The sequence below is a fragment of the Cololabis saira genome, chromosome 3, assembly GCF_033807715.1.
Source record: "Cololabis saira isolate AMF1-May2022 chromosome 3, fColSai1.1, whole genome shotgun sequence".
Classification (NCBI taxonomy): Eukaryota; Metazoa; Chordata; class Actinopteri; order Beloniformes; family Belonidae; genus Cololabis; species Cololabis saira.
In genome coordinates, this window is record NC_084589.1 from 17,036,757 (window position 1) to 17,051,737 (window position 14,981).

At 43.0% G+C, this 14,981-nt stretch overlaps 1 protein-coding gene across 1 annotated transcript in view; it reads left to right on the top strand.

Moving 5' to 3' along the window:
• Positions 1-5,888, top strand: part of LOC133426429 (eukaryotic translation initiation factor 3 subunit H) — a 64,202-nt gene extending 58,314 nt beyond the window's left edge. Inside the window, exons 7-8 of the mRNA XM_061716380.1 lie at positions 5,067-5,199; positions 5,626-5,888. Coding sequence (XP_061572364.1) covers positions 5,067-5,199; positions 5,626-5,720 — 228 coding nt within the window. The 3' untranslated portion in view covers positions 5,721-5,888. The remainder of the gene's footprint in view (positions 1-5,066; positions 5,200-5,625) is intronic.
• Positions 5,889-14,981: the final 9,093 nt, after the last annotated feature.

Sequence of the window (14,981 nt, forward strand, 5' to 3'; positions counted from 1 at the left end):
TCACCTCACATCTGTTCGGGTTTCCATATTGCTGATGATTGACATTTATGAAGGAGCAGGATGCGACTGATGGCTGCTAAAATGTTTTTAACTCTGGAGCTGAAGGTTTGATTGACATGGAGCAGTTCACCCTGCAGCGAGGGTCGTCATCTGGTCTGTTATACCTCTGTGTCCTGGGGAGGAAGAAATAAAGTGTGACTTTCTTTTTTGTTTTTAAAGTACGGTAGGCTCAGGTACTATTCATGCATTATGTATCATTCTTCATCTTTCATAGATGCATTCATACTTCATTGAAAGACGATGAGCATGTTTAAAGTTCAACGTCTGACCAACACTGCAAAAACTAATTTCCACGAAAGTAAAAGAAAACTAGAAAACTGATCTTGGCTGTTTTGCTAGTTTTGAGAATTCTAGCCAGGAAACTTTTTCCTACACTATTGGCAAAGGTATTTGCAATTTTGACTAGAGTTGGGAATATTCTGCTCACTTCCAAGGGGCTGTTTTTACAGTGAACATATGCCACCACGTCAAATCCTCCATTTAAACATTGACTTTCTCTAAAGAAAAAAAGAACATCAAGTCATAGTTTTTTGAAATGTCATTTCAATTTAATGCCAATCACATTTACGTCATGGTTGTTTGCTGGCTGGGCAAAAACAAATACATGTCAATAACCAGAGCTGACAGGTTTACAGGGCACCGTCAAATCAGACTTCAGGGAATCGTTTGGACTTTATAGGGAACAAAATACACTGGACTAAAGTACAGAGGACGTTAGTTAAGTCTAGTTGTAGGATGACAGATCTGAACAGAAAATAGAAGATTTAAGCTGCACAATCTACGCGACCACGGGAGTTTTGAGTTGCGGTCGGGGTAAAACGGCTCGATTGTGCTGCTCAACTTTACAAGGGATCAAAGGTTGCAGAATGTGGGTCCTTTGAGATTGATGGTCTGACTGTGTGGTTAATTGTGACAGTTTTAGTGACATGATGGTGAATTTGCATCAAAGCACCGTTAAAAGATGGCAACTACACAGAATTTCACAACAAAGACTGTACCACGCAATGCACCTGCTGAAAAATGGCAATTGAAAAGCTGTCTACGGTAGTGACAACCTTTCATGAAAGGCTTGAAAATCTACTTCTAATTTATTTTCATCTTTGCTTCGGATGCTGCAATACTGTGAAAAACGAAAGGGGGCTGAACAATACTTTTTTGTTAATAAAAACATTTGGGTTTTTTTTTCGCTCCGACAGTCAGATTCATTTGTATTTATATTGGTCCTTCGTGTTAAAACATCTAAAGTCACATTCACAGAGGCTCGACCGTGACAGAAGAAAAGCTCTGCTAATTCATTCGTTTAAAAGGAGCTACTCCATTTTGACATTTCAACTTTTTTTTCTATCAGTATTAAAGACACTTGTGGCTTTCCTGGACAAAATGAGACTCATAGTATCGGATTTTCAGAGTTAGAGAATCCTCTCCAGTGCATTGCTTAGGGATTTAGTAAAAGAAGCTGCACAAACTAGAAAATGTAAATGAGAGGGAAACGAAAAACCACCAGCATCTGTGATTGTAATGTTAAGCACAGACACGGGTTTAGAAGCCGTTTTTGTTGTGTTGAATTTATACTGAGGTTAGGGCGACTGATGTTACTCTTGTAATATCTGTCATATTACTATTCCTCTCCTCACTCTAATTACCGATGTGTACCCACTGCAGATATGCACACTTTGATTTCAGATTCTTGTCCATCTCAGGAAGAAGTCGTTTTCATCGCCTTCAGAGCCGCCTCTGCATCACACTCATTAATTTAGCATTATGTGACAGAAAGTAGGTTTGGGAGGGTAGATGCTGCAGGTTGTGTCACATATCACTGGTACGGAAGGAGAGCCGGACTCAAATGTGGTGTTCGTTAGTGGGCTCTGTTTACGAGTAGCCACGGACTTGAGTTAAAAGGAACAGCTATTATTCTTTGCGAAACACAAATATGCAGTAAGAGTGCACTCACCAACTAAACACACTTGACCACAACAGAATAATAGCCAACCTCATAGAAGCTGCAACTGCACCCACGACCCAGAGCATCATTAAAATCCAGCACATAAGGAATCACAAACATCACACACACACATTATTCAGAAATGTGGGGGGAGCAGCATGAAGTGACTCACTGATGTGCACACAAACATACACCTACATTTACAGAGCTAAATAATTCATCGTATTCATCTCAAGTGGAATTGAGATCCAGGTTGAGTCACCATCATCATCTTGTTTGACAGTGACTAAAGTCGTATCTGGGCTCGTACATGTTGGGCAGACTCACAGCAGACGCGTATCCGTGCCCATAAGAAGTGCTCCACATGCACACGGAGTAAATGCTCACCTATGTAGGTTTCATCCGAGGCCGTGCCCCCACATCTGTACACCAGTACGATCCATCATCCTCTCTGAGCTGACCTTCTCATCATCTCAGCCTCCGAGCCTTAGCCCAAACACACACACACACACACACACTCAAGCTCACATTCAATATCACGCAGACAACCCCTTTAATGGTGTCAGTTTTTTCCATGTTTCACACGATTCTCCATCATGAACAAATAGCACTCACAGAGAAAAAGAAAGCGGGCCTCTATTAAACCTTTCAGACATCTACAGTCCGTGCTCCTAGTAATCTTGTGCTATTGACCCTGCTGCTTCCAGGACAAATGGAACCTTATTAATCATCATAGAAAGTTGCAAAAAGGCATTTTGCAGAGAGGACCCAATTTTTCTTTTGTATCCCTTCGAATTTGGTAAGTGGCAGATTCTTCGACAGTCTGCAAGCCAAACCGGCGTTCATGACGGGAAACCCACGCCTGTGTCCAAAATCGCTCTTGCATTCACAAACCCCTGCTGACAATCGGGGAGTTGTATGTAGAGCACAATGAAGCATGTTGATCATCGCGGCAAAATACCTTTGGACACCACCCAGGTCATGTTTTGTGCAGTGTGAAAGATGTAATAGTTGTCGGATAATTTAATTAGAGCTTGTTGTGTCATGACTTTCTGCTCTGTTCACATTACGCTAATCATTTTCCTTTTGCACCATAGCACATATAGTTTACTCAATCTCAAGTTCTAACAGTGAAAAAGACTCTTAGACAAACTTCAAAATATCTCCAAGTAGTATCTGCATTTACTTGACAGATTTGGGTTTTGGATTACTGTTTTTTTCTATTTGCAAAGTTAGTGACCATCTGTTCCAGACTATGTGTATATATATTCTACGCTCCAGTTATGAGCCTCATTGTGTATTCAGACAGCAACATAAAAATGGCAAACTCACCGCTATATATAGTTTTAGTATGGAGTGAGTCATTTGTGACAAAACGCATGTCTCACTTTCCCTGATTCATCCACATTCAAAGAAGCCGGCGGTGCTGTGTTGTAGATTAGCTGTGGTGCAGTGTGTTAATCTGCTGAACTGAGGAAACACAATTTATTATACAATTCAGCCACAAATAAGACTCAGCAGCATTGTTTCTGAGACATACAGTCACTGTTGCTTTTAAAGAAACGCATAAAAGGCCAGCCAAGTTAGCTGAAGAGTGCACTGCCAAACAGATGTCCATGGGAAGGAGGGAAAAGGGCATGATGTCTGGGTCAGTGTGCCAAAGATAAGTTGAGTGAGGCATGTCAATTTTTTTGGGCGCCAAAAGATGATTAAACCTCATCCAAAATTGTGTTTCAACACAAACAGACCCAAAGATAGTGTGAACATCAGCACAAGCAGCAACACGATGCACTGCCATTTGATAAGAGCTCAAAATATCATATTGTCATGGCAACCTCTATACAGTTACTGAAAGCAAAATGAATTTATCTGAATGCTTCAAAGATAGACTAAGAAGAAATGCTGCATTTTCACTTGGTGCATCAATAAATATTCAATATAGTATGGCCTACTGTATTGTGGATGATGGTAATCAATAATAATTGATTCTCAGATTTTAATCTGTAGGTCAATTTACATTTGATAAGCATTTCTATTGAAAAGAGGTGATACCACATCTGTTTGGAGGCTTTAGATATTAGAGATTAGATACAACCATGATATTGACAGCAACTGGAAGCTGCCGTTAAGCAAATTTAGTCCAGCTTTCAGATTGTTCGGACCCGGCTCCATGGCAACCTCTTGTCTGTTGATACCTAAACTGTCAACGCATCATCCCCAGCATAAGACGCAGCGTTCCCAGCAGCGCACGGTGGTGATGCGTCTTGTGAGGGTAAAATAAGCAAAGCAGAGTACAGAAGGGTCTGAGAGATCACCGCTGGGACAGGTTGTTTCACATCAAGACCTCACACATGATGCATAAACTTAAAGGGTTGGGGTGCTGTCATAACAACAGTATACATTATATGGAAGGGAAACACAGGTGCAAAAGTTTTCCACATTAGTATTTTTGTTATGCAGAGTCATGCTGTGACACTGTCAGGAGGGGGGGATCAAATAGTTGTATTTTTCCACTGCTGTTGTTTATATCAGGAACCCGTACTGCTGCCGTGTGGGATGCTTGCCTCCCACACCAGTTGCCTTCTTTGTCTCCTACAACCTTGCTTAAACCAGAATGTGTCGGTCTTTTCTACATCTTGCCAAATTAACAAGGCTTTTAAGATCTCTAGAGACACAGCACCTCACTGATTTACTGTCAACCCACCACCAATCACTCCATTCCTGTTAGCACTCATAACTCTTCTGTCTTCCCATCTCTGTTTTCACCACGGCTCCTCCACATCTCACTTCCTTACTTTGTGTTTTCTGTATTGCTCTAACTGTATGTCGTGTCGTGTGCTTTTTTTTTTCTTTTTTGCATTTTCCTGTTCCCGCCTGCCTTTCCTCACGCTTTATTTCTTTCGTCATTGTCTCCCTTGTCATTGCGTGCTCTAACTGGCTGGTATCAATCCTGTCTGCTGTGTCTTCACATTATCTTCTCTCTATGCCATTTGTTTGCCTTTTCTCTGCCCTCCCTTTGTGTGCCTTCACTAATTCCACCGTATTTCTGGGCCTTTCCCTCCAGTACCAGCAGAGGCGGCAGCAGGAGAACGTCCAGCGACAGAGCCGAGGCGAGCCCCCGCTGCCTGAGGAGGACATTACCAAAATGTTCAAGCCCCCCCAGCAGCCACCACGAATGGATAACCTGCTTATTGCAGGTATGCACACACACAAACACACACACACAAAACCTCTGCACACTTCCAGCTTTTGTCATCAACACCAGTGTGCACCCGCTCCCCAAATCCCATCAGCCACTTCTGCTCCCCTAACAGGAGCTCAGGTTCTGTTTCGCAATTATCCTCACCATTATCTTGAAATTACATTAATTTAAAGTTTATTGGCTCAATCTCTAACCCGACCGCCCCTCTCCCCGCGGTTTCATACTGTTCAGCCCCCCGCCTTCTGACAACATCCCCATCCCGCTGCTCTGTTCCCCACACAGTCAGCACGGTTCTGTACCGCTGTTTTCTTTCACCACTTGTCTCTCCGTGTCTGTACACATGCACACGGGTGCACATATGTTCAGATTTTTTTCAGTGGGGTGTGGGTTTGTGTGAATTAATGTGTCTGCTCTCCAACAGGGCAAGTTAACAACTACTGCCAGAATGTGAAGGAATTCACCGCGCAGAACCTCGGGAAGCTTTTCATGGCCGAAGCTCTGCAAGGAAACAACTAGAGAGAGAAACGACAACGGAGGTGCAGAACCACCACCATCGGTTGCAGGAGCATCCAGTTTAGTTTATCAACAAAGAATTTCTACATGTTTTTATGATAAGTCCACCCTGGACCTCAGTAATAATATTCAATTACAAGTTTTGGTTCAAATAAAAGTGCTGCATCTCTACTTGTTATCCACCTCTGTGTTTTATTTTAGCAAGTAATACTTTAACTGTGCTTTGCTTGGAATGGCAATAGCAGCAATGTTTCCTGCAATGGCCTGGTTAATGGTTTTGTTTTTAACTTTACTTGTTATACAAAGTAATTATACGGTGAAATGGGATTTGAAGTTTGTCGCTGAATGCCTTTTGACAGTTCAAACACCAATACAGGTGGAGCAGGTCAGCTCTGGACTTGCTTTGGTCGTTCACCTGGGGATAACAGATTCCTTTTGAACAGAAATGCTAAAAGTATAGTGTTCAATCCCAGAAGGTACATTTTTAGTGTTTAAAGGTAGGGTAAGTGATTTCTGGATGATGTTAAAGGGGACATATTATGAGAAACACGTTTTTTCTTGCTTTTACATATATAAAGTGGTCTCCCCTCAGCCTGCCAACTCAGAGAAGGAGGAAAGCAACAAAATTCTGCAGTGTCTGTACAGCCGCCCGGATGAGCCGTCCAGTGTGATGTGGCTTCTACGAGCCGTTCAGATTCTGCTCCTGTCGTTACGTAACGACGGCCGCGATTTGGCCTCCGATGCGTGAAACCACGCCCACAACTAACTCCGCCGGCTGGAGCTTCCGCCATTTGTTCGTAGCGGTGTATCGCGTCATTCAGGCAGCCAATCAGCACAGAGCCTCATCATCATAGCCTCCCTGCCCACTCAGAATCCCTCATAGATAATGAGGTTAGAGAATGGGATGATAAAGACATGGCTCAGAGGCTGAATTTCTAATTTATTTAGCAAAAACAATCAAAAGCTTGTTTTTAAAGACATTCAAGGCCTGTTTAAAATAGGTATTAGATGCCATAATAGGTCCCCTTTAATATTTAACAAACAAAAACACGAGAACTAGCTCCTCCCTCCCCGTCCCTTCTCAACGGCCTGAGAAATCACCCCCCATCCTGACCTCTCCCAATCCTCCTCCCTCACTTCACATGCCCCGGCACAGCCCTCCCCCCGCTGGTGACTGGCTGGAGCCGTGTTTGTCACAGCTTGGGGAGCTACCACTCTTGTTTTGTCCCACATGTGATGGACAGCTACAAATGAAGAGGGGATAATTACTGAACATAACAAACAAATTGCATAAAAATCACTTCAGCGACCTTTTAAGGCAAGTGTTTCTCAGTTCCAGCCCTTGAGGGCGACTGCCCTGCATGTGTCCCTGCTCTCGCACAGCTGATTCAAATGAATCGATCACCACCAGCTTGTCTCCAGGGTCTGCACCAGTGTGGTAATTACCGATTCATTTGAATCAGGTGTGTAAAACGTGAAGGGCAGCGGCCCGTGAGGACGGGAACAGAGAAGCACTGCTATGAGGAAACATGGCAGGTGCACAGATGGAAGTAACAGACGGAGATCAGTTCTCATCTGTACTAGTTGGTGTTCCTATAAATGGTTTGATAAGGGATTTAAGAAAACCAACCAACAAGATGGGGGAAAAAAGGAAGAAAGATTGTGTGAAATGAAAGATGCTAATTAATGTGAGACATGATTATACATTTCTTGGCGATCATTACACGCAGGGATTCACAGAATGTATGATGTATGGCAATGTGTCATGTTCTGTATCAAAATACTTCAGTGTTTTGGTGTTTAAAATACTTAATACTACAATAGGATGATATACTGAATTATTATACCAGCACACGTGAATAATTAAAGGAGCCGTCTGTAAGAAATGTCCAAAACTGGTGCTGCAGTCACTTTCAAAATAGTTGAGCGGCGTGTACCCTCCCCCTCCTCCTCCCGACCAGAGGTTCCCAGGTAGGCTGCAGAATGCAGCAGGAACGTAGGCTGCCATGGCTGCGATAATTAGAGCCGAGCTGGCAACCCGGATGCCGAAACAATACTGACTTGGTGATTGGGAGATAGGTGGAGGGTGGAGCTTCAGAAACAATACTGACTTGGTGATTGGGAGATAGGTGGAGGGTGGAGCTTCAGAAACAATACTGACTTGGTGATTGGGAGATAGGTGGAGGGTGGAGCTTCAGAAACAATACTGACTTGGTGATTGGGAGATAGGTGGAGGGTGGAGCTTCAGAAACAATACTGACTTGGTGATTGGGAGATAGGTGGAGGGTGGAGCTTCAGAAACAATACTGACTTGGTGATTGGGAGATAGGTGGAGGGTGGAGCTTCAGAAACAATACTGACTTGGTGATTGGGAGATAGGTGGAGGGTGGAGCTTCAGAAACAATACTGACTTGGTGATTGGGAGATAGGTGGAGGGTGGAGCTTCAGAAACAATACTGACTTGGTGATTGGGAGATAGGTGGAGGGTGGAGCTTCAGGCCAAAACAAAAAATGACAACATAAACATCAGTTGAGGGCTGCAACTCCTCTTTTTAAACTGGAATATCCTGGCTTGAGTGCTGTTGTCAGTGACATAAGTATTTGAAATGAACATGATTTTTAAATGTCTGTTGACATATCGGGGTCATTTTATGATTCGTTTTATTATTGCTCTTACATACAGCTCCTTTAATGCTAGTTTTTTCTATTTACTCAGCAGCCATTTCAGTTAAATTTTCATGTTTTATAGAAGTCCGGCTTAGTTTTCATCCAAAATTGTATTTTTCATTTAGGTAGATTTTAAGCATTACGCCAACATTTATTTTGATCTTTTATTATTATTAGGCTGGTGTTAACTGTGTGGTGGATGTGAAAAAAGCAGTTTCATAGTTTGAAGAACATCATCAGACTGTGGTGTGGTTTTAAAGTTCAATTAAATTCAATTTTATTTATATAGCATCTAATACAACAAAAGTTGTCTCTAGACGCTTTCCAGAGACCCAGAACATGACCCCCCCGAGCAATTATTACATGCAATTAAAAGTATTAAAAACATGGAGGAAATGTTCTCTTCTGAGATTGTGGAGGAATTAGCACTTCACCCTACACCACTGGCTTTGCCCGGTTTTTCGCTTGCACCTTTTCTCCAACTCTGAAGCCTGTTGCTGCCGTCTTTTGTCCAACCTCCACACGGATCCTCCGGGGATCCAACCAGGAGCCTGTTAACGGCGAGGTAACCGTATCCTTCAAGCCAATCTGCAGCCGGGCTCTGGAGAACTCTCCACATTACCCGATGAGGCTCTTGGGAAAAGTATTTTGAGTATTTTCAAAAGACTGAAATGAAGTTCTAAAAACCTATTCATTATTTGCCAAAGTCGAACAGAAGGAAGTGAGTTGTTTGTGACCAGCCAATGTTATGGGATGTGTTTTTCTCGGGAGAAAGGAACAGGATGGAGGGGCGAGTTTGCGTATTTTCTTGACATTCTGTTCCAAATCAACAGATGTTACATCATCCAACCGGAGCCTGTTTTAAACTGCCACTGGACGTTCCCAGTGACGATGCTGGGAGGCTGATGTCTTCTACCAGTTATATTGTTCACCACAATCCCCATCAGGGTGTCAGGATCCAAATATCTCATACACAAACAAAAGCTGGCTGTAACTTTGAGCTTTTCAATCACACACTAATGCTGGCCGAACATCAAAGATGCTCAATAACTTTGATATTTTCTTTGTTTTTGGAGTGTGTGTACATATTTGAGCAGAACAGCCATGTCCTGTCAGAGATATTGAATGTCATTGATTTGAACAGCTCTCTGCTTCCTCAGGGCCACCCACCTGCTTCAAAAAGTGCTACATCTCCCTAAATGCTAAAACGATGGCAGGACTGTAAATCAGTTGAAACTGTTGAGATAAATTCATATAATTCATTCTCGCAACGCCGTTATTGATTGCGGCGAGATCCTGCCCCCCTTCAGAGAGAAGGAAAGCAAACATTTCTTAATTCCTAAGTCTTTTACTGCTAGTTGGGTGCAGCATCCAGCCTGTGTTGTTCACTGACTTGTCTGTCAAGTGTCCTTGAACGACTTACACTAAACCTCTCTGCATGAGCACATATGCTAAATACCTCAAATGTAAGTGTAAGCTTTTCTTGTGCTGATCCTTTGAAGTGTGTCACATAAATCTGAGAATTGCTCCTCAATGCATCTGCACATATTCATGGCGTTTGCCAGCAGACGGTGTTCAACTCCGTGCAGCAAACGGAGGCTGAACGCTGGCTCTTCTCGCTTTGTTTAATAAAGAATCTGCCAGTATGCAGTTCATCGTGTAATAATTACTGATTAATAATTACCAGACCGTTGTGTTGCTTCGACTTGATTTCTAGGCCTGTGGTTGAGCAGCATCGTCTTAATTTCACAGGCGACGTTATTCAACTTGTCATCAGGTTCGCCAAGACATGTAATAACTTATAGTAGAGCTCCTTGTCATCGGCACAACATGATTAACAATAATTACGAGTCAACCAACATGACAAACGCTTATTAGAGACGTGACACTCGAGCCGGAAATCATTTCTCATGTTTCCCTGACTTGCTGGCAGGATGGAAAATATTAATTCATAACGGTGGGATCACTTTATATTCATTAATTAAGGTATCTGCTTCCTTGACAGGAGCACGTGGGTTTTTTTTTTCCCCCCCTTTGGTGATTGATATGCAATATGATGAGATTTGTTTCCCTAATCCTAAACTTTGTAAGGAATTGTGAGTCTTAAATGTCTCTCCAGCAGGAGAAGCAGCTCTGCTGGAGGCTGCAGAGAGGGGCCTCATCCCCGCCGAGCAGCAGTGACTGGTCTGGGCTTCAAATGGTATTTCAAGTGACGGTGTTTTGATTGGAGAGCAAAGCAGTTTGCAGTTAATTGTGCAGTCTCTGCAGGGCTCAAGGGCAATAGAGTGGAGGTGCACGCGGGTGAGACTAGCCGCGTGCAAAACCCCACATGAATAGAAATCATGACATTAACGGTTGAGTGTGCTGGTCAGCAACGATATACCAATGAAATATTTAACTTTTACTAGTCCAGTCAGGATATAACAGAGAATGAATCTGCGATAGGCAAAATTTATTGCACAGTTCCTGCACTTAAATTTCAAATTCAGAAACGGTTTCACATGCATCTTTCTTATAACCCCACATATATGAGAGGGATAAATCTTCCACGAATTGCTGATAACTGATCTATGAATGTAGCGTTACTTAATGTTTTCTAGGCATGTAAGCTTTCAGAACCGTGTAAATCTTTTATGAACCAATTTTTAAGACTTGGAACTTTTAATGCTGCTCTGAATGTAGTCTGAGGTGATGCTCTAAAGCCAAGGTCCTCTGGCCAGCTGTTTCCCTCTTCTTTCTCCTGTATCCCATGTTTCTTATCGACTTGTAGAGAATTATCCAATTTATCTTTTAGCTCTTTGTAGTTTGAGCTACTACACCGATCCATGTACACAGATTATGGCCTAACATCAATAACTTCAGTAACGTTACACAAAACGTCAATAAAAACACATTACCTCCATTGCGTCTGTCGTGCCTTCTGAAACCACCGGGATGACATTCTTCTTCAACTTCCGACGCTGCACTTTCTGGCCTTCTTTTTTGAGTGTTTTCGGCAAAAAGTCGTCCGGAGCGAAGTGAGAACTGCAAACGCGATGATCCGCACGTTTCAGCGCTTCCAACGGAGTATCAGGGTCCATTTTCAATGCAACTAACCACAGCTTCAGTAATTCCAGGTTTCGTAAAGGAAGCCTGTGGAAGCTGTATGTCGTCCAAACGGTCATTTTGTGCGAACATTCAGGAAATATGCACCAGCGAGGCATGGTGTACTTACTAGCAGTCACGTTAGTAAAGTCTAGCTGTACCTGTCCGGGATGCGCGCACAGAGATGACGTCACACAGGTCAGAGGTCTTGTTTACAAACGGATTTATTTGTTACACAGACAGCCCCGGATGTAGACAACAGGTCCTGGAAGCAGATCTAGTGATTCATAAAAGAAATGAAGAGTTTCGCGGCAATCATGTGTTATTTAGACGCTGCATCGTCTGTGTCCCGCGGTGCCCCCATCCGCTACCATTGTATAGAGAAGCGGCTCGCAAAAAAACCCCTAATATCTTCCGAAGGACTCCAAATGACACCAAACTTGCCTGGGTGAGTATACGACCATAAAAAAATGCCAGAAATAAGGTCCAGGTTGTAAAAAACCGAACTTTCCCTTTAATACTACCTGCGGCTAAAGTCAGTTCATTGATGTAGGTAAGCTAACAGTATTGAGAGGTGAGTTTTTCATGATTTCTCACCCAGTTTTGTTAACTTACTGTATCTTTGAAAAGCGGAGCCCTCATCATTCAGTTGTTTGCCATGGGATGCTGATCCCAAAATGACCCAGTATCCTCTTGGTGGTGATCCGCAGCCTTCAGATGACTGATGGAGAACAGGACCATACCAAGATCCAGGAGGAAGATATCAAGCAGTCTCCAGAGAGAGAGAGAGAGAGAAAGGTGAAAAAAGAGATCTGGCCTTGGGCGGCACTGGACCTTCATACATCTATCTGAAACTTACAACTAAAATGATCAAGAAATCATCAACAGATAACAACAACTCTTAAAAAACTAAAGAGGGAGAATAGCCGTCCAGCCTTGAGAATCTGGAGAGGAGTTGTTCAAAATCCTAAACGATACATGCCGGTGACCAGTTTATGATAATAGGGCCTGACTTAATTTGCCATAAAATGTAATCAGATCTTCATCAAAGTCACAGTAATAGACGGACACAATGTGCTTAAGTTGATAATGCTCACTTACATTCATGATGCTGGTGGAAAAAGTCAGTTAACCCTTTTAGAGTTTGTACTGAACATCAAGTGACAGCAATGATGTCAAACCCGTTTTTCACCGTTCGTCTTTCCAGAACTGCTTCAGCTCTGACACAGTCGTGTGTCGTCGAGTACAAACGGCTCCTTTGAGGTGATTCCACAGCATCTCTGTGGGGTTCAGGTCTTGGCTCCGAGCTAGTCCACAAATGTATTTAACAGAAGCCATTCTGCGCTGGCTTTACTTTCACACTTAGGTTTATTCTCACCCTTTTTCTGCTAAGCTTCATCTCGCAGACAGCCATCCTGACATTACCCTCTAGGATATTTTGGCAAACTTGAAAATGTATTTCTCCATTAATCATAACAAGTGGTGCAGGCCTTGAGGCAGTAAAGCAAGTCCTAATCATAGCGTAATTCAATTCGGTTTTATTTGTATAGCGTCTATTACAATACAGATAGTCTCTAGGTGCTTTTTAGAGACCCAGAGCATGAACAAATATTGAAAAAAAACAATCTCCCATAACAGGAGAAAAACCTTTAAACCAAACGGTGGCACCACAAAACTCTTCTTTAAAAGAGAAAAAAACCTTGAGGTGGCCTTGATGATGTTACTTTGGGGGGTGTATTTTCCCCAAACTGTTGAAATCAGCCAAAAACTGCACCTCCAGACTCGTTTAATTGATTGCAAACTACTAAATCCACTGAGCTGTCAAAGTTATCAGTCCGTGATTAACTTGCTTTTTCCAGCACTGTGAATATTTAAAGGATGTGCTCAATGATGACACGAGAACTAGGAATGGGTAGCATGTTAAGTTTAAGCACGCTGTGTTTGTCTATTATAGAGACTAAGATGGAAATCAGATCACAGTTTGTTTTACGAATTCCAATTTTTAAAAAAGAGCTTTTTTTCCTTTTATGATTCTGCTTTTCCAACTCTCCATGAACTACAAAGTGGACTGCATTCAAATCACGTTTGGCTTAATTGAGTTATCATTGATTCATGGCGCAGTCCAGCTCGAGTGCGTCCCGCAGGCTGTGAAAAGACTTGAAATGCACTCGTGTCTGTTCTGACGTTCACACACTTCAACTGTTGTTTCCACTTGGGCGTATTAATACGGGCTCACAAGTACCGAATGTCATTGCTTCATTTGGGCTAGATGTTTTGAAATGTTAAACTGTTGGGAAGAGACACACAAGCTCATCACAGCAGCTGCGTGTGTTGTTTTCTCTCCCACACTATCCTGCCAAATTGACTGCAGGACTGCTGTGAGTCACCGAAAATGACAACGCGCACCAGTTTTTCACCCACAAAAGGCGGAGAAGCCGAGCCTGTGGTCGGCTGATGCAACACTTGTGCTTCAACTTTCAAAGGGATCTCATTTGGTCATATGCATTCCACTCGGGACGCGTAATTAAAGTTCATAACCGTGGAGGACATAAAACAACACGTTTGAAATGAACACGGGATGCCAAAAGAGCACTGGAGCTGTTTTAGCGGGGAGTCGGATGATAGGATTCATTTCTGCAGTTGTAGATTTCTTTGGTAGAAGATGGTGCATGTCAGAGGGGATGCAAGTTTGGTCTCATTTAATCAGAGAGCCCGGCCCGTACTGCCCTGACCCTTGCAGTCATTTATTACTGCTCAAACACAAACTCTTTCACCGCGCTTGCCACCGCCCTGTCACTGGTGATGGAGAGAATCAGCTGGCTGAATATAATGAAACCCGTTATTTCCCTGTCAACTGTGAATACTTTTTCTACCTCACTCCCCAACCCTCTCTCTTTCTCTCTCTCCCTCTCCCCTCTCTGTCTTTTTCTTTTCTTTTTTCAGCAAAGATATTGCCATGGCAACTGTGGATCCTGTACGGAGTAGCTGTTAGGGATGTAAAGTAGTTCTTCTGGAAAAATAATCTTGCAAATCCCCAAAACAAGAGCAGATGCAGTTGTAGGAAGAGGTGTGGGTTAGGGAATTTAGCATTAAAGGGATTATTCGCACAAACCCGACACAAGCAATGCCTGAATATGCATCTTCAGCCGGGAGCGTTCTGCAGTACCTATCACTGAGGCGGCTCTTTACTCGACTTATCTCTCTCTCTTTATTTTTTTTCCTTCATGGTCAACAGATCCTCATCTCTGACGGGAAACCCTATGTATGGAGCGCTGTGTTGGAGTTGCAGTTTGTCTCTCCCTGCCACCCAATTCGACGGCTGTCACCCGGCAGCGGCACAAATCCCACAGGCCATTATGAGGCTGGTTTAATCCCCAGAACAGCAGCAGCAGGAGCCTTTCAAGAAGGGTTTTGGAGCATGATACCCTGTCTGTCACATGCAACCGTGAGCTTCAGGCGAGGCTACAGTGCGTAGTTGTGATCTTACGCCATCACTAATGTCTTAGTTTATCC